Below are 20,667 nucleotides of genomic sequence, written 5' to 3'. Positions count from 1 at the left end.
ATTAGCCAATGACTGCCAGGGATGCAGTATAAATACCCAACCTCTTCGTGCCTCCAATGGGATTGCCAAGTGTGAGTTACACTGTTGCCAGGAGTTTTCTAGTGGTTTTGAGTTCCAGTCACTGCCAGTGGAAGTACTTCATAATGAACCCTTTGATGGTATCTTTCCTGTTTCTGTCTTACTTCCCCGCGCTCCCTACTGGATTTCCCTGCACTTTCCAAATAAATTCTTTGCTCTCCAATTCTCGCTCAGGATCTGCTCTGGGGGGAAGCCAACCTAAGCAAAATGTGACTTTCTCTGGGTACTTTTCTTCAATGCTCCCTTCTACTCCCTACTGCCGGAGAAAGCACCCATTGTGTTTCATTATAATCACTGACTTCGGATGAGTCTCTTCCAGCGAACAGCGAGCGAGTTTTCTAGAAGTGGGTCTTATTCATCTTTGCATCACTGGTATTTTCCCTAGTCTGTCGTGCAGGGTTCAAGATGTGTGTTTGCTGGCTAATGAAAGCTGATGTGTAGGTAGAATAGATGCAAAGGGGCAAGGCGGCCGAGGTCAGTGCTGCACCCTTGGCCCCATATAACCGCTACAAGCCACTTGTGGCTATTTCAGTTAAAATTGAAAGAAATTAGAAATCCAGTTCCTCAGTCACAGGGGCCACATTTCAAGGGCTATATGTGGTTAGTAGGTGATCCTACTGGACAACACAGATATAGAACATTTCTCTCTCTCTCTCTCTCTTTTTTTTTTTTTTTTTAGTATTTTATTTATTTACTTGACAGAGAGAGAAAACACAGACAGGGGGAGTGGGAGAGGGAGAAGCAGGCTTCCCACTGAGAGCAGGGAGTCCTATGCAGGGTTTGATCCCAGGACCCTGGGATCATGACCTGAGCCAAAGGCAGATGCTTAATGACTAAGCCACCCAGCTGCCCCCAAAACATTTCTATCCCTGTAGTTAGTTCTATTGGACAGCATGGGGCCAAAGGGCCAAACGGAGGATACTGAATCTGTGATTTGGTTATGTGCCAATCTGTGAGGGTCCCAACGCTCTAAAGGTTTCAGGGATCTGGATATATGACCAAGTATCTATATCTTGCACCTGTGCCCACCTGAGGACAGCCACTACTTCACCAGACAAGAGAAACACAGTGATGTATAGTTAAGTCTTCAGATGATTGCTTTATTTACATTCTGGCTGAAACCACAAAAAAGACAAAAGATACTTCAGAGTTCCCAATGCCCTTTTGGCTGGTAGAATGGATACCACATCAGAAGAGCAGCCTAGCTTTTTTTTTTTTTTTAAATACATAATTCTAAAGTGTTGTTTATGTTTTTAATTGCTAACCTGTTCCCATAGTTCAAAAGCCAAAAGGCACAAGGGTATTCAGAGAAAAGTCACACTTCTACTCTCCATCCTCCTCCCTCCCTAAAGATAACCAAACATCGCTGTTTCTTTTACTATTTTTTTAAGGGATGAGGAATGAACCCAAACACCGTGAATAATCTGTTTATCCCCTCCCCCCCTTTTTTTTCTTTTTAACATAGGATACATGCTGTTTTTGTCTTTGCTTTTTTTCCAGTCAATTTTAGATCACTCCTGGGGCTTTGACCTTTCCTTCACCGCTGTCTCTTGGCTGAATTCCTCTCCAGGTTCTTCTGGCACCTCTCTTATTACCCACTGATCTCTCCTTGCCTCACATGTGCCCTTCTCTTCTAACCAGCTCCCTGCATGGTTCTGGGGTCTCTATTTCATCCTGTGTTACCGGATTTGTCTTCCTAACGCGCCATGGTGATTATTCTCCTCCCCTGCTCTAAACCCTTCAGTAGCTCCCTTTGTCTTCCCAAAAAAGCCCACGATGCTTGCCTGAAATCCGTGGCCCATCCCAACCTGCCTCCCACCCTCCTGTCCATCCACGTTCATGACCCCTCCCCTCCTCACCTTTGTACTGGGCATCCCACTGGTTTCAAGTGTCTTTCCCGAATCCTCTCTGTTTCCAAATCCTGCCCTTTTTTCAAAGACCTACTCAAAAGCCACTTCTTCCATGAAGTCTTCCTCCCTCAGATTCCAACTAAAAATGGTCTCTCCCTTCCTGGCCCAGGGAGAGCACTGAGGATGTTTCTTTTTGTTCTGGAGTTATTTGTTTCTGTCTCACACCCTCTAGCAGATGTTTTACAGGGCAAGGACTAGTGTTTATCTTACACATTTTCTGCATCCTTCACTTAACTTAAAGCAATGTTGGTGCATCCTGTCTATATCACTTGGTACACAGTTGTTGAATGAATGGTAAGCCTGGTGTGGAAGAGGACAGTGTCTACACATTTCAGGGCTCCAAGAAGTCTCAGTGAGCGAGGTCTTTATTCTCTCTACTGAAAATATCAAATTGCTCTTCTTTTACTGAGTTGCTCATAAGAAATCTGGTCATTTGGTATAAACAGGAAATCCATTTACTAATAAACACACTTGAAAAGGGGGGGCACCTGGCTGACTCAGTAGGCAGACCATGCAACTCTTGATCTCCGGGTTGTGAGTTTAAGCCCCACATTGGGTGGAAATTATTTAAAAATAAAATCCTTAAAAAAAAAAAAAAAAGTACTAGGAACAGGGATGACATGCCATTATGCTGCTTGAGAGTACATATACATTAAAAAAATGAAAAGAAAAAAGCCTTTTCATCAAGCAAAGAGAGAGCTAGTCATGTTAAAAGGATTGTGATTGAGATATTGTATTTTGTGAAATATGTTTCATTTATGCAATAGCTGGCTGAAGTTAAGGTTTAAATTTAAAAGGATTTACCTGTAGGTAGTTGTGTGTTGTAACTCTCTAACACTCAGGGGCATTACAATGTATATAACTCTTCAGAGAACCAAACAAAGTTCTATCTTTTGTGCTAGAGAGTAAGTGAACGGACTAGCCAGCAACCCCAGGTAATGCCTGGGCCACGCATATATACTGACCCCACTGTGTATATATTTTAATGTCTTTAAGAGTTTCAGCATTGAGCTGGAAGTTTAAGGGCCGGTGTTGAGGTCAATGTGGTCGATATAATGCTTCTGCTCCTTGGGTCCAGCACATTAGGTCATTTTCCGCATGTGTCTTAAAATACAAATGAGAATTCCTGTTCCCCTGTTGATGGGGATACAGAGAAGCTGACTCTGTCTGACTTCTCGCTGGAAAGGAACGGGATGTATTTTCCCAGGTAGGTGACCACGTGCCTGCGGAAGAAGTGGCAGAGATGCTCCTGGAACCTCTCCCCAACGAAGGCATAGATGACGGGGTTGATGCAGCAGTGCGTGTAGGCGATCACCTCCGTCACCTGCATGGCCACGTCCAGATGGTTGCTCTGCTCACAGTTTGTCTCAAAGAAGATTGTTTGAAAAGCAGAGAGGAGGAGGACCAGGTTGTAGGGTGTCCAGAAAACGAAAAAGACCACCATGATGACAAAAATGAGCCGGATGGCCTTGTACTTTTTCTTACCGGGGCATCTCAGCAGTGTTTTAATGATTCCAGAGTAGCAGACAACCATGATGAGCACAGGCAGAGCAAGACCCAAGATATTCATTCTCAGGGCATGGAAAAGCTTCCATCTATCTTCTTGGTTTTTTGGGTAGAGAGGCAAGCAGACATGTTGGGAGTCCTCCTTTTGGGACTCATGGAAGATAAATTCAGGGACAGTTGCTAGCCCTGCCAGGACCCAGGTTAGAACACTCATGACGACACCGAAAGTGACAGTCCGGGCTCGTAAGGCAAACACGGCGTGGACAATGGCCAGGTACCGGTCTATGGTCAGCAGGATGATGAAAAAGATCTCACTATATAAGCCCATGTAATAAAGCCCAGAGATGAATTTACACATGAAGGAACCAAAAACCCACTCATTCCACATAACATAGTGAATCCAGAATACCAGAGAGATTAGAAAGAGCAAGTCAGAAATGGCCAAATTGAGCAGGAAGATGTTGGTCATAATCCGGAGCCTCTTATATTTTGTGAGGATGACCACCACCACATTGCCCAGCAGACCAACCACGAACACCAGGGAGTACAGCGGAGGCAAGAGCTGGGCTCCCAGCTCCCTGATGTTGACTTTTTCACATGGCACTGAATCCTCATAGTCGAACACTGTGGTCTCAACAGACGCATCCACGCTCTTCATCACGGCTGTGAGGGTCTCCATTATTTTGTTCCTGTGATAGACAGATCGACAACAACAAACACCAACCGCACAATTAAGGCACAATAACCCTGAGTAAGCCACACCCACTGATTTACCCATTTGCCCACCAAATTACATGTGATTAAACAGCCTAGACATGTAAAGTTTCTTCAGCACGTATTTCAAAGGTACGTGGGAGAGTGGGAGGAGCGAGGTGTCAGGAACAACAGATGGGAAGTTTTGAAAGTCAGCGCAATTCATATGGGAAAAGTAAAAGAAATGTGTGGTGAAGAATGGGAATGCTGACTTCTGCAAGCATTGGAGGGAGGAAATACAGAGCCGGGGAAAAAAGCAGGCTGGGGAATGAGAACAATAATATTATACTGGTTTTTATTGCTGTATCTTTTCAGGCATTTTGAGTTTTATGTTTCATAGTTTATATATGACTTTCAAAAGCATCTTCCTTACTTAAAGACTAAATGCTAATAATAATAATAATAATAGTGATTGTTATTATTACAAATAACTTCCCCTCTGTGTGGCCCCTTAACAAGGCACTGATGGGGAAATTGAACCTTCAAGAAATTTAGTAATTTACCCCAAATCCTCTAACAAGTAAATATACAAGTTCAGGCTAGGTCTTCAGTATCTATGAACAAGTCTTTTCTTACTAGATTCTAGTGCAGTGGTTTTTAAGTTCAACTTTTGAAGACTTCATTATTGTAATTATTATTAACTAGTGTGACCATTACAGTTCTAAGCACCAGTAACCTAGGCTCCTGCCCTTTACCTGCTCCCGATGATGCTGAGATAAGCCAGTCCTGTGCCAACAGCAAACACCTTGGAGTTCCTCCTTCATAAAGGGACTGCGTGGGCGGGATAGGACAATGGAATTCCTTAGCGGATTCAATAATTTTTAGACTGGGATCCCTAGGTCCAGTGGCTGCCTTTCTTAAGATTGCAGACTTTACTGGAGAAGAAAGTGTTCCGCAGAGGGCAGTGAGTCCCTGCACTGTTTCCGTGGAAGACGTTCTACTGATTTCCTCTGAGGAAGGGACAAGTGTGAAGACATGAATATCTGTCAGTGGGCATTTCTCAAGGTAAGGGTTAGAAATGCAATAATTAGAGCCAAAGGCAAGGCACTATCTTTGCTTCTTAATAAAATACTGGGACCGCCTCCCCACCCCCACGTGGTCAGCACCTGTCAGGGTCCTGTGTAGCCAAAGTGAGAATGGACAGGGGCAGGAGCTGTTCCCAGCCATTCCTCTCCCCAGCTGTAGGACTTGGACGAGAACTTAACTTTGAGCCTCATTTATTCATCCCCAAAAGGCAGATCTTGATACCACTTGAAGTTATGTTCAGGATCAAATAAGATTAAAAAAAAAAATCTGTAAAACTGGTAGGAAGTAGGACTGAAAGAAAAGCAACGAGAAGTCATTTCATATAAAATTAGTTAAGGAAGTCAGGTCTCTTGGATAGAACCTGATCTATTTCAGTGGCTCCATCCTGATACATCCCGCTGATCAGTAACACATCCAGGCTTTTGTGGTGGAAGACAGGATTGAAAACAACTGATTTCTATGATCTTATCAGCATTCTTATTACTAACAGTATAATCCACAGTCGCTGAGAAAAAAAAAAAAAAAAACACCCTTTCTTTTGTCTGTTACATAGTTAACAATCACAGAGAGCATCCCTCTCCAAACTTTAGTCACTAAAGAAAAAGAAAAAAAAAAGAACAGAACTGCTCGCTCCAGAGAGCAAAAGTATAATACTCTCTACTTGTTTCTATTATCTTTCTTTTTCTCTGAGACAGATCTAAAAACAAGTCAAAGTAAAACAAACAAACAAACAAAACTCACTAAGGTTTTGTTTAACTTGATGGTCATGTCTTGAATTCATGTGTCACTTTCAATATGACCACCAGAAAATTACAGAATCTTTTTGGGGGCTCTAGAGTGCAACGAACAGGGAAACATGCAGGTTCTCTGGTGTCAGAAGCCAAGTCCTTGACTACTAGTTACGTGGGTTCAATGATATGAAAACGGAAATGGTTTTCAGTCCAAATCAAAATGACTATTTCAGTGTGAAATAGTTAAGAGGTTTGAAGTAAGCTCTTAAAAATCCTTTTTTTTTTTTTTTTTTTTTTTTTTTTGCATTTTGGAAATATAGTACAATAAGAGTAAGCAGACAGCACCAATAATAAAGAGAGGCAAAAAACATAAAAGTAAAAACCACCCCAAATTTCCCCATGGAGTCTACTACTAGTAACATTTCTCTATGCAGATATGCATACATGGATACACGTTTTACCCAGAAAATGAGCTCATATGACTTTAGCTGGTTCACTAAAATCACTCACAGGACAACCCGGCTGTGCATGCAAAGAAATTTCTTTAGTCTCCAAAACAATTTGATCTTACCAACTTTCCGCTGGGAAGCTGGAAAAAGGATTCACAGAGTTTAGTCCAAGAGGGTGTAAACTTAGCCTGAAGCATTCATTTGAAGGGTGGTTAGGGTTTTGCTCATTCTCTTTACATTGCCAGCTTATTTATTTGGGTTTCTGATCTTTTCTCATTAGTCCTTTCTAAGATGGCAGGGGAGATATGGGGGAGGGGCAAGCCCAGGCAGAGAGGAAAGAGGGTGCCTTGGTCTCCTGTTGGTCCTGTTTATGCGGCTGGTGTCTGCTGAGGAAGGACAACCCCATACCAACCCCGAACTTTTGGCTGGCATCTGCTGCTTTGTGGCTAATGGCCTCATGGTCCATTCATTCTCCGTTGTGCTTGGGCATAGCGACCTCTCCAGCTCTGGCTGGAATGGAGCACTGTTTCTGTTCCTGCCACATCATTAGGCTGCTGGCCCAGGCTGAGAATCTTCTGAATTGGCAGGAACCTAGACAGCCATACTGCTCCTTGACTCCACATCCTCACCAGGTGCAAACTAAGGGACACTCAAGGGTACAAACTAAATTATTTTTCTGCCTGACTACCGTTAACCATGCTGGCCACCCATGAGGGTAAGGAAGTGACTTGCAGAGAGACATCCTCTCAGAGGGTCCCCCTCAATTTATCAAACAGGGTTTCATACCCCCCCCCCAATTCTGGTCAAAACCTGGATGGGAAAGATAGGAACCCATAAGCATGACTGCTTCCTTCTGTGACATTTGACTCTTCTCTCACAATTCCTGGAGTCAGAAGGAGAGGAGCCCTCCGCCCTGCCCCCTCCCCCGGCCCCCCAAATCTCTAATTTTTACTGTGTAAAATGTAATGTATACCCTCCAGGGAAACAAGCAGAGTTTTACATTCACCAATTTAAAATTTTAATGACTGTTGCAAAGTGGAATTGAAAATGAACAACTAGAATTAGAGATGCTTTTTTTTTTTTTTTTTTAAGATTTTATTTATTTATTTCTGAGAGAGAATGAGCAGGGAAAAGGGGCAGCGGGAGAGAGAGAGAAGCAAACTCTCTGTAGAGCAGGATGCCCAACACAAGGTTCAATCCTATGACCCAGAGATCATGACCTGAGCCGAAACCCAGAATCTGACCCTTAACTGACTGAGCTGCCCAGGTGCCCCTAGAGAAGCTTCTTTAGAAAATAGATTGAAGGGTACCTGGGTGGCTCAATGGGTTGAGCCTCTGCCTTCAGCTCAGGTCATGATCCCGGGGTCCTGGGATTGAGCCCTCCATTGGGCTCTCTGCTCAGCAGGGAGCCTGCTTCCCCCTCTCTCTCTCTTTGCCTGCCTCTCTGCCTACTTGTGATCTCTCTTTCTGTCAAATAAATAAATAAAATATTTTTTAAAAAATAGAAAATAGATTGAAATTTGGAACGTCATTTTAATCACCGAAAAAAAAAAAAAAGTAAATGATGCCCAAATGATGCCCCCCCCCTCCAGTGCTGGTGAGATTGGAGTGACCCTGGAGCAATTATGCATTCTGGATACAACATAACTGGGTTCAGTAAGTTTAGGAAGTCTTGCACAGAACAAGAACCAATGAGATACACATGGCTTTGACACAGGGGTTCTACTCTGAGGAATTTACCCTAAGGGGACGAAGCCCCCCAAACCAAACCAGCATGTTCACTGTGGCCTCATTTTCATCATGGAAAGAAATAAAGAAATGAAAAGAGTTTAAATGTTTGACAGTGAAGGAGACTTTGGATAAATCGCAGTCCACTTACTGCAACAGATTATTATGTAGTCATTAATAAAACTAGTTTTAGAGGGGCGCCTGGATGGTTCAGTCAGTTAAGCATCCGCTTTAGCTCAGGTCATGATCTAAAGGTCCTGGGATCGAGCCCTGCATCGGGAATCCCTGCTCAGTGGGGAGTCTGCTTCTCCCTCCATCTACCTCTCCCTGCCACCCCTTCCCCTCTTTCTCACTCTCTCTCAAATATATAAAATCTTTCAAAAAAAAAAAAAAGAAAGAAAGAAAGAAAAGAAAAACAACTAGTTTTGAAGGGGCACCTGAGTGGCTCAGTCCATTCAACTTAAGTGTCAGACTACTCTTGGTTTCAGCTCAGGTCATGATTTGAGATCCCGAGATTGAACCCAGTGTTGAACTCTGCGCTGGGTGTGGAACCTGCTTAAGATTCTCTCTCTTCCTCTCCCCCTGCCCCACTTTTTCCCTCTCTTAAAAAAAAAAAAAATGGCAATGGGCAAATAATGAAAATAGTTGTAGAAGGGAAGTGGATGATCATGTTTAAAGTTGCAAGATGTGGAATTTTTCTATATCCCCTTAGCCATTAAACTGTAATAAAAAGCCAGTACCTTCCAGGAGACACTGCTGGGGAGATGGCAAACACATTTTCTAAAGGTAACTAGGTTGAAAGTGTGGGCAAATTTCAAGATGAAGGTTTAGTCATCATAACCTGAAACCACAAATTTGAGATCTAAGAAACTTGAAGTGGAACTCCCACGCTAGGTAGAGCGTTTGAATTTTGTTTTAAAGATCTTAACGTTTGGCTCTTGTCGATCTTGGGTGGCGTTAAGGTGAAACCACCAGACCGGGGGAGGGGAGATTTCTCTCAGAAATTTCTCTTTAGGTCTTGAGACCTGAACTGGCCAGCTTCCACGGAAGACTGAGAAGCCCTTCAGATGACCTGGTGTGCACAAGCTTGTGGATGTGTGGGCTGTGTAGACACTGGCTCCCAGATTATCTCGGGTGTAACACTGTGACTGGCTTCCAGATTATCTCGGGTGTAACACTGTGACTCCCACATTTTCCTCCTTCTACTCTGTGCATCTTAGTGCTTTTGGCAGATGCTTAAATAAGAGGATAACCACGGGGCCCTGCACTTCTCTTGCTGGCCCCAGGCCTTCAACCTATGTGACTGGACTCTGCGTTAAGATGTCCCTGAGGAAAATGGGTTTACAGTAATTCACACCTCTCTGCCTTTGAAGAAGGGGAGACCATTTCCCTGCACCCTTGAACCACCTTCTCAGATGCAAGCTGGACCTTCCCCTAATGAGTCAGCTCAGAGAGGCCTGTTAAAATCCAAAGCCATCCCAAGTAAAACCAGTGAGCTGTGACCCCAACCCCTTTGTCTTGAGCGCCAGCCCTCATGGTACTTCTGAATGAAAGAAATACTCATTTTCCAGCCTAGATCAAATAATGCATGATATGGTCAAATTCTTTGATGCATTTCTTTCCTTATTGTCAACAACCCCCTGCTAAGGGACAAAATAGTGGGAAGAAAATGGCCTCTGCGTTCTGGAAGTTTATTTTCTTTTCACATAACCAATGTGAGGTAAGAGTCAATGATAACTGAGCCTTCCTTAGGCCAAGTGCTTTCCATATGTCTGCTTCATCTCACAACTTCACAAGGTAGGTTTATATATTCCCATTTTATAGATGAGCAAACAGAGGCTTGGCAAGTCTTGGTCACTCACCTGAAGCTATTCTGTGCACGGCAGAGATGAGACTTGATCCTGTGCCCTTTTGCCCTAAAGCCTACACTGTCACTGCCTTGGGGTTCCATTTAATAAGGACCTCCACATCCCAAGATTGCATGAATGTTTATATGTATATATATTTTGGTATCTTTGTGGTTCAATATCTCATGCGTATAAATCTCTAATCCTTTTAAATTCAGTTTGATCTAAGGCATGAAGTACATTTCCATTTTTTTCTCTATAAATGGGTGAATAACATCACTTTTGTTATATATTCTTTAGTATTCCTGATTCTGTTTGTGTCCTTTACATTCTACACCTCTACATCTCTTGTTTTGGTGCCGGAAACGCTCTGTTCACTATTTGGATGTATTAGGTCTTTTATGTGGATTGTCTGCTTATGCGGCTCTTTCATTATTCATTTCCAAATATGTCTTATCTGTTAGAGCCTTCTGTCCTATTAGATAAACCTTAGAATCATTTGGTTCATTACTTATAAAGATAAAATTTTGAGTGGAATTGTATTACATTTATAAATAAATTTGGGGAGAATTGATAACTTAACCATATCAAGTTTTCATTATTTGGGAACATGATCTGTGTACTTATTGTATTTATTGCTGTTCTTTTAGTTCTCAGTCTCACACATTTTTTTATTGTTTTTATCTCTCTGGTTTTGGGTTTTTTCTGAGGTTACGCAAATGAGATATTTTTTTTTTTCCCTAACGAGTTTTCTGAACAATGCTTGGTATGTAGGAAAGAATTTTTTTTTTTTTAAACTGGTCACCCTACTGATTTTTAAAAATAATTTCCTTTAGGACTTTTAAATAATCACATCAGCTGTGAAATAGGGCTAACATCATAACCTTCTTGTTCATATTCCTCCTTTGTTTTTCTCACCTTGCGTCTTTGGTTGGAATTTCCATAGCAATGCAATGTTAAGTAACAGTGGTTCCTGATTTTAATGGGACAGGATCCTCCCCCCACGCCCAGCCTTTCAAAGGCCTCAAGGCACGGACTAATTAACAGGCCTTCATTGTCCTTTAAGATGGTTTAAAATTGATCAAAGATCTTAAGAATTTTAGTAAGGCTCTCCAAGAGTGGACGGCAATTTAAAAACAAAATCATTGGACAGAAGCCTGAAAAAAATTAAAACAGGAGGCTTTCTGAATACTTGTGGTCTTCAGAGGAATGAAAGAATTAACATTTTTTGAGTCACGCCTGTTTAAGGTTCTTCCCTAGAAACATATTTCACATGATTACTTATCACGACAGCCGTGGGAGGTAAATGTTTTTATTATTCTTGTTGCTGAAACAAAACTGAGCTCAGGAAAAAAAAAAAAAAAAAAAAAAAAAACTGAGCTCAGAGCAATTCCGTAACTTATGATCACACAGAGAGCAAATGGCTAAGTTGGGACTTGAGTCCAGAAACTTGACTCAAAGAAACCTAGGCTCTCTGTAGCCACACCTGCCCATCAGCTCCTACCCACTAGGTGAGGACCTTCAGTGTGGCAGTGAACACCTTTCTCAGTTTCAGCATCACTTCCGCACTGTGGACATGCACTGTACATGGAAGTCATGACCCCCCTCCAATAGTTCCCCTCACCCCCACACCCCCCCTTGGCGTCAATGCTAGAGCCTGGGGTCTGTCCATGGCAGTCAAAGCCAGAGACACTCTGAGCTGATCTTTTGCAATATTTCTTGGGCTTGTCTGAATGCTTTTAGAAGTTAATTTCAACAAGCTCTAGTCAGATGGACAGAAAAAGGTACTGCTAATTTAAGATCCATTTTATAACAAAACCTCACTGAAGTGGAAATCCATTATGCTGCTAATGAAGAGTGTTGATCCTTGGCAGTAAAGGGAGGTTGGTTAAAACCAGGCATGTCTGATAGAAGACCACATGGGGAATGATATCCCAGTTCAGTAGTGAAGTCACTAATCTGGATTCTATGTTTGTGTGCATGTGTATATGTGTGTGTAAGTGCTTTGTCTCTTTGAAGGGATCATCCTCTCAGGTGAACTTGATAAATCATCCAAAGACTATGGAGAGGAGACCAGGTGTGACTGCCTTCGGGTTTGGTGTCACAGCCTGCTACCCTGACTCTACCTGCCCATCTGGAAGAGCCCTGTCCACAGGTGACTCCCAGTGGTGATCATTCCTGTAAAAACCACCTGGTGTTAAGATCATGTCTTGTGCCCAAGACCCTAGATACTTTTTTAAAAAAGATTTTATTTATTTATTTGACAGAGAGAGGACAGAGAGAGAGGGAACACAAGCAAGGGGTGTGGGAGAGGGAAAAGCAGGCTTCCCTGAGCAGGGAGCCCGAGGCGGGGCTCAATCCCAGGACCCTGGGATCATGACCTGAGCAGAAGGCAGATGCTTAATGAATGAGCCACCCAGGTGCCCCAAGACCCTAGATACTTTTGACTCCATTGGTATCTGGTGCTAAGAGAATCTGTAAGATTTTCTTTCTTATATATCTTTCGTCCTCATCAGTGCAGGATAATAATTTATTACTGTGTCTGATGAAATCACTATGTGACCTAGAGCAAGGAACTTAACCACTCTATGCCTCAGAATTCTCATGTGCAACATGGTGATGAGAAGAGTTACTGCCTCGTGGGGTTCCTCAGCCATTCATTCAACAATTACTTATAAGCACCTATGACAGGCAAGGGGACACAGGCAACATCAGGGAACAGAACAGACCAAACTTCCTGACTTCATGGAACTTATTTTCTAGTTGAGGACCCAGAGAATAAATAACTAAAAATGACAGGGTCTCAGATGGACATGAGTGCTACAGAGAGAGATGAAGTAGGGGGAGATAGAGAAAGATGATAGGGTGGAGTCAGATGTGGGCAATTTTAAATTGAAGGAGGGGTCAATACAGAACCCACTGAGGTGACATTTGAGAAAAAACTTGGGAGAAGTGAGGGAATGAGTTGTACAGGTATCTGAGGGATGAGAGCCCTTGGCACAGATACAGCAAGTACAAATGTCCTGAGATGGCAGGCGTCTAGACATATTCTTAGAAGAGCAAGAAGCCCAGTGTGGCCAGAGGAGGAGTGAGGGGTGAGTATATCTAGAGAAGGTTTCAGAGAGATGTAGGGGAGAGATGGGCAGGGGTTCAGTGTAGCTGTGCATCCCCTGAATAATTTTGGCTTTTCCCTGAATGGGGTAGGGACCAATGGAGAGTTTCCATTAAAGCTGTGACATGATCCAATTTATGTTTTGTAAAAACTTTTCTGGCTGCCGTGTGGAGACAGACTATGGAATTAAAGTTAGAAACAGGGGACCAATAAAGAGGTTGACATGATAATCCAGGCAAGACATGACACTGGATTGGACATGGTAGTAAGAGTAGAAAGGTGAGAAGTAGACAGATTGAGCATAAATGCAGAAGGTAGCACCAAAGGATATGTTAACAGATTGGATGTGAGTGAGAAATGGTCAAAGCTGAGAAGCTCCAAGAGTCTTGACCTACACGACTGGAAGGATGGAGTTGCCACCAGCTATAGCTATAGTAAAGAAGCCTGGGGCATGTCAAGTCTGAGTGTCATCCAAGTGGAGACGTCTAGCAAGTAGGTAGTTGGATATATGACTCCAGAGGTGAGCTCTTGTTTAAGATCTAAAGTGGACAGGTGTTGTCATATTGATGGTGTTTGAAGTCATGAAATGAGTGTAGATAGTAAAGGATGGCATTCTCAGGTATGTCAAAAATCAGAGGTCAGAGGAACAAGGACACAGCAAGAGAGTCTCAGAAGGAGTGGACAATAGGAGGAAAACCAGAAGAGCGGGCATCTCAGAAGCCAAGTGAAGATGGTGTCAAGGAGGGAAAAGCGGTGTGAGGATAACATGAACTAACACATATGAGAACATCTAGAGCACAGAGCCAGGCAAGCCTATGTCAGCTCTTCTCCCACCCCCCACCCATCGACCTTTATCTTTCAGTTCTCAAGCCTTTCCCAAATTTCTTAGATTCTTGTCCAGTGTAGTATAATATGACTTCAGAGGAGCAAGTGTCTCTTCCACCTAAACAGAAATGCTTATCTTTCCACAAATATCTAGTCAGTAGTCCATTACCCAAGGTTCTAGAAAACCTACAATGATTGGCATCCAATAATTTGTTTTAACCAGATATTTCAGTCTTCATTAAAATCTTTAGTTACTCTAAATGAAGAGTTTGAATTTCTACAAACAAGTCTGGATCTCAACCAAATTAAATAACCTAATGGGAACCCTAGATTATATTAATCCATGTACTCATTGATGTACCCAATGGGGAGCTATCAGAGGTCCCATTATCTTTCACAAAGATAATGTGGGTGATATGTAGAGATAGAGATAGAGATAGAAAGATAGAGAGAGAGAGATATAGATGAATTCTCAGAAAACTGAGGACAACCAAAAATCAAGGAGAGTTCTACTGGACACTTCATTCTGACCACCTTAGGATGCTAAGAAATGATCACTTCCCATAATCTGCATAGAACACTTCCATTAACTTAATCTATATTTGTATGAAAGAAGTTGTTTTCTTTATAAGAGGAACATTTTTATTTCAAATTACATGTGATTTATGATAGAAAAGGGAATACACACAATCCTATGGTTCAAAACATAGTACTGTGAGAAGATACACAGTAAGAAGTCTCATCCTACTTCATCCCTGTACACCTCTTCTGCATCAACAGCTGTGAGGGGTCTAAGATCTTATCTTACCCGCAAGCTAACAAGCAAGGCTGCCACTTTTTCACAGATACCAGAAAAAGGCACATGACAATTAGATAAGGACAAAGGACCTACAGCAGGCGTGTAGCTAGATGTCCTCATTGGTTCTTCATGCTGCCAAGTTGCACAGGGGCCATGTGGAGTGGCCTGGGGAGTGGGGAGTCCCTGAACACAACAGGATTGGCTCACAGATGAACAATCTGAGTGTAGGAACCCCCAATCTTCTACACTGGGCTGATCACAAATCCGCCCACTCTTGGCCTGGGAGGGAAACATTTCCATTTGCAACTGTAAGCCAATATAAATGTATCTTCTAATCTTACCCTGTCGGTTGCATAAAAACAAAGCATTACATTCATCATCCTGCACCTTGCTTTTTCCGCTTCACAACTTAAGTTTTTCTTATTCTTTGTTACTGCTGTCGAGAATCCATTGTGTGGATACACCAGTTTATTTAGCCAGTCCCCTACAAACAGGTACTCTTTGTTATTTCAAATAATGATGCCATTGATGATCTTACACAGGAAGTTTTTTTTTTGTTTTTTTTTTTGTTTTTTTTTTTCAAAAAACAGGGATTAAAAAAAAAAAAAATCAGAGATCCCTGGGTGGGGTTGTAGGGTAAGCGTCTGACTCCTGGTTTCTGCTCAGGTTATGATTTCAGTATCATGAGCCCCAGGTCAGGCTCCATACTGAGAGCAGAGTCTGCTTGAGGTCCTCTCTCCCTTTCCTTCTGCCCCTCCCACTGGTGCTTTCTCTCTCTCCCTCTCTAAAAAAAATAAAGAAATCTTTAAAAAATAAATAAAAATTTTAAAAACCCCATCACACACTAACTTTATGGTCAGCTAGAGTTACAGGTTAGCATGTGATGGGATTTTCAAGTAGTCTGAGACTACATCCAGAGCACTGTCCTAGGTCCCAGACAAGACATTTAATGTGAACACTGACCAACTGAAACGTAGGGGAGAGGAAACCCCACCCGAAAAAGATGAGTTGAAGAAGCCAGAGGTATCCATCTACCCAGGAGAAAAGATACTGCAGGTAGGAAAGAGAGCAAATACTGGGGTGTATATGAAAATCAGAATCGGATTCACAGTGCTGCCCTCCAGAACCCATAGGAGGTCGTTCCTAGAGGCAAACTGGAACACTACATAAGTAAGAGCATGAGCAGGATTACCCAAAATGAAAGGATGCCTTGGGAGGGGCCAAGCAAACTGGGCTTGGAGGCATCCAAGCAGAGGCTCAGTGGCTGCCTGGCAGGGACATTGCAGAAGGGGATTTCCATGGTGAAAAGAAGTTCAACTCCAGCAGTGGTTATCGGCCCAGGCTGCACACGGAAACCATGCGGGAGCTTTTGAAATCCCGATGCTAGGCTATACACCTGAGCAGGTAAACCAGAATTTCTGGAGATGGGATCCAGACCACAGTGACTCTTAAATCTCCCCCATTCTTGGATGAAGTGACATGACGTCTCTTCTAAATTTTATGACTCTGTTCCCTGTCTCTGAGATACATACTCTCCAACCTCCTTAAGCTTAGGTGAGGAGAAAATGGGAAATTCAGGGGTGGACTAAAGAATGTCAACACTGTGACACAGCAAGTGAATTCAGTTTTAGTCTGTGCTAGTAGATCATCCAGAACAAGAGAAATCTACCTACCAGACTCTCCACCCACTTCTCTACCCAGCTCCCCCTCCCCCTTCATTTATCCATCCAATTACCTATCCAACTAGCTACTCAAATTGCTTCCCACCTATGCAGTTAAGCCAGAACTCCCTCCCCTTTCACCTTTTTGTTTTGCTTTGTTTTACAGAGAAACTGGAGTCGGCAGAAAAAAATAATTACCTGGCAGAGCACCAACCAATAGAACTTTTCAGCAGTGATGGTAGCGTTCTGCATCTGTGTTGTCCAACAAGGCACTACTAACCGTGCAGCTGTTGGACATCTGAAATGCGGCTAATGCTGTTGAGAAACTGAACTTTTCATTTTATTGAAACTTAGTGAGTTTAAATTCAAGTAGCCACATGTGGCAAGTAGTCACCATATGGGATAGTATGGAACAGGTGACTAATATCCGTATAATATGCCCAACAATTAATAGCTGCTTAATAAACACTTCTGAAATGGACAGAAGGATGGACCAGAATAATTTTCATTCTGCTTTTAACTATGCAGACTACACTTTTGAAGTATTAGGTTCTGTCCCAGGTACCCCATTTTAAGGGAGCTAGTATCCATCTGGAGTACAAGATAGACTAGGATGATAAAGGTCCAGAAACATCATAACAGCAACTATAATTGACAGAATTTGGAATGTTTTGTATGAAAAATACAAGTCTTCTAACTCTCAGATTAATTTTAGTTCCTTTTTTTTTTTTTGTCTTGTATTTGTATCTCTTTGGTCTGGACCAAATTTTCTAATTTTTTTTTTTTAAAGATCTAATGTATTTATTTGACAGAAAAGAGCAAGCAGAAGCAGGTAGAACAGCAGGCAGAGGGAGAGGGAGAAGCAGGCTCCCCACTGAGCAAAGAGCCAACATGGGCTGAGCCAAAAGCAGATGCCCAACCGACTGGGCCACCCAGGCAGCCATCTTATTTTTTAAATTACATTACATTTAATTTAATTAATATTTAAATGGGGCAATTTTTAAGGTCCCTTTGTGATAGACTGATAACTTTTCCTGCAGAAGAAGAGGTTGACTCCCTAGAGCATAGCAATCTGACAGCATTGGAGGACATCACATTCAGTCCCACATGGGCAAGGATTGTGTGGGAAGAGAATGGGATGCTTGGTGAGCCGGGAAGCTCCCTCCCTGGAACCACACACGAACCTCTCAAGCTTGAAATCGTGAATAAATACAGTCTTCTTGCCAGCTGAAGACCCAACCCAGCACTGTATTTTAGGGCAGCCAGTGGACTTCCACAACCACTAATCATTATCATTAGTTACTAGAGCTAAGGCTATACTCCATTCTTGGAATGTGGCCAGTTCATTTTAAGTGACTTGGTTTTATCTACCTGCCAAGTGGTTTTGGATATTTTTACCAACTTCTTTGTAAAAGATTAGATTTACTCCTTATAGTTCAACATTAGGTGTTTCAAACGTGGTTGAATTTTCATTGGGTACAGGCTGACATGTTATTTAGTTGAAAGAGATGATTGTGAGGAATATGTTTTCATAGGGAAGGCATGACTATGTAATCAAAATAACATGGTTGGGGGGGGCGTGTTCAGCATGAACAGAGGTCTCAGCTCCCCGGCTACTGGTACTGGTACTGGTACTGGACCACGTTCACCTGAGTCATGGAGAAAGAACCATTGTCTCTGCCTCTTTTCTAGGTACCATGTTTGTTAGAATGGATATCACACTTCTATATCAGTTTTCGTGTTCTGATATTTTCAGTTGCATATTCTGTACCTTATTCCATGTTGTTAATAATTATTTGAAAATGTAATCTGTAGGGGCACCTGGGTGGCTCAGTGGGTTAAAGCCTCTGCCTTCGGCTCAGGTCATGATCCCAGGGTCCTGGGATCAAGCCCCACATCAGGCTCTCTGCTCCATGGGGAGCCTGCTTCCCCTTCTCTCTCTGCCTGCCTCTCTGCCTAGTTGTGATCTCTGTCTGTCAAATAAATAAATAAAATCTTAAAAAAAAAAAAAAAGAAAATGTAATTTGTAGAAGTTCCTGGGTGGCATCCAACTTTTAACTCTTGGTCTAGGTTTAGGTCATGATCTCAAGGTCCTAGGCTTCATGCTCAGTGTGGAGTCTGCTTGAGATTCTCTCTCCCTCTCCCTCTACCCTTCTTACCTGTTCTCTCTCTCTCAAATAAATAAATATTTTTAAAAGGTATAATTTGTTAAGATTCCAAAAATTATACAGATATCCATGGTTATACAATCATTGTCTTATTTTTGTGTGACCAAGTTGTCCCAGATATACAATTTATATATAATGCTGCAATGAACATCGTTGTGGTTTTAAAATTATTTCCTTAAAGTAGATTTCCCAAAGTGCAATTTCTACCTATGATCATATTTCTGTGTCTGTTGATGCATTTTGCTATATTGTTTCCAGAAAGTATGTAGCAATGTATATATTTTCTTGGCACTCATAGAGATTGGTGTGGGTCTCAGCAAGCATCCATCAACACCAAGAAATCAGAAAAGAAAAAAAAAACTGGCCAATTATATGGGTGAAAATGATGCCGTTATTGTGTAACTAATATTTATTTAATTACCGAGAAATTTTTTAACTGTAATTAGTAGTCATTTGTGTTTCCTTTTCTATGAATTATCAGTTTGTGCCCTTTACCCATTTCATTCCCCTGAGTACATCTGCTTTTTTCTTATTGAGTCATACAATGCTTCCCCCAGGAAAATAACTCAGTCTGCATGGTTGAATGTCACCCTCGCCACCTTCTGAAAAGAGTGACAAATACACCTATCGCTTCCACGTACCAAAGACACCATTTTCCCATCGTCCTTCCCGGAGACACTTGTCAAACAACAGTTAGCTTCCATCCCCATAAATCCAAGTTTTCCAAAAGATTAGGAAGGACTTCTACCCCTGTCCTCTAGTTACAGGTCCAGGAAAAACAAATAGTCAACCTTGTAAATCCAGACGCCAAGACCAAATCAGTTGATTAACGGGTTCATCTCAGAGCCTTAGAGTGGATTTTCAATGAACACTTAAAAAAATACACACACACACACAACATACAAATATATGTAATAATATATAGATTAATTAATATATGTTATTAATATATAATATATAATATTATATATATTAATAATATATAATAATATGATATATTATTATATATAATTAATATATAAATGTATTTATATACCCACTGACTGTTTCGTACAAGCGAATATCCATAAACACAAAACTATGAAGTGTAATCCTTTTGGGGTTCTCACATTCTCAACAGTTGGGAATTTATGAAAGCATAGTGAACACACCAGGCACAAAGCCATGGGCATGTTGACTACAGAGGTATAAAGCACCAAGGTGGGATGACTGGGAGTAGCAAGCACATCCTGGTAACGGGTGGGAGAAAAGAAGGGAAAATGGGAGAAAAGCAGAAGAAAATGGACATATGTCACAACAAACTCTCCCAGTTTAACCCCACATTACCTACTAAATCACGGTGGGGGCCCCTCTCCTCTGCCTCCTCAACCCAAGAGCACCTGCCTAGACCCCTCTCTCCAACTCCTTGTTCTTAGAAACCCGACAGTCTACCCAGAAATCAGGTCTAAATAAACAACATCTATCCCATTTAATAAGTTCTTGCCCAGATGAGAACAGAAAGAAGACAAGCGGTACCTGCTACTTTAACAAAGTCCGTTATGCATCCAGTGACAGCTAAGTCTCACCACTCGAAATGAAGATACCATCTGATCAGAGACATTTGTAAGGTAGGAAACAATACGGCTTCCTCTTTTAAACAGACCAGCTGCTCAGGTTTTGCAAGTTTTCAGAAGATATCAAGTTTGGTACAGTTCTTCTTTTCTACCATTGACATGACATTCTAGAGCACTCAGTTGAGTAATCCTTGAGATGAATGCTGCTGATGTTGAACAGTTATTTTAGGGGTTCTGCATTCTCTTGGCCTTGTTCTTTTATGTTTATGTTTATGTTTTTAGAGATAGTTCTCGAATAAGCATTGCCTTGACCTGGGGGAGGCAGAGTAAGAAGTAAAATCGAGTGACAGATGGTGACTACAGCTGGCAGATGGTGGTGAGCTTTGTAACGTATAGAATTGTTGAATCACTATGTTGTACCCATGAAACTGATTGTATGTCAGTTGCTCTTTGATACTGAAAGAAATTTTTTTTAAATATTTTATTTATTTATTTGAGGGATAGAATGAGTGAGAGAGAGC

At 41.9% G+C, this 20,667-nt stretch overlaps 1 protein-coding gene across 1 annotated transcript; it reads right to left on the bottom strand.

The window, feature by feature from the left end:
• Nucleotides 1-2,597: 2,597 nt before the first annotated feature.
• LOC132009778 (C-C chemokine receptor type 3-like) lies at nucleotides 2,598-20,164 on the bottom strand. The gene is made up of 2 exons (XM_059387809.1): nucleotides 20,109-20,164; nucleotides 2,598-4,183 (listed from the first exon to the last, which is right to left on the bottom strand). The coding sequence occupies exon 2, from the start codon at nucleotides 4,171-4,173 to the stop codon at nucleotides 3,094-3,096; it is 1,080 nt and encodes a 359-aa protein (XP_059243792.1). The 5' UTR covers nucleotides 4,174-4,183; nucleotides 20,109-20,164; the 3' UTR covers nucleotides 2,598-3,093.
• Nucleotides 20,165-20,667: the final 503 nt, after the last annotated feature.

Source organism: Mustela nigripes, chromosome 2, assembly GCF_022355385.1.
Source record: "Mustela nigripes isolate SB6536 chromosome 2, MUSNIG.SB6536, whole genome shotgun sequence".
Classification (NCBI taxonomy): domain Eukaryota; kingdom Metazoa; phylum Chordata; class Mammalia; order Carnivora; family Mustelidae; genus Mustela; species Mustela nigripes.
The sequence above is the reverse complement of the archived record's forward strand: the minus strand, read 5'-3'. Positions and strand labels throughout refer to the sequence as shown.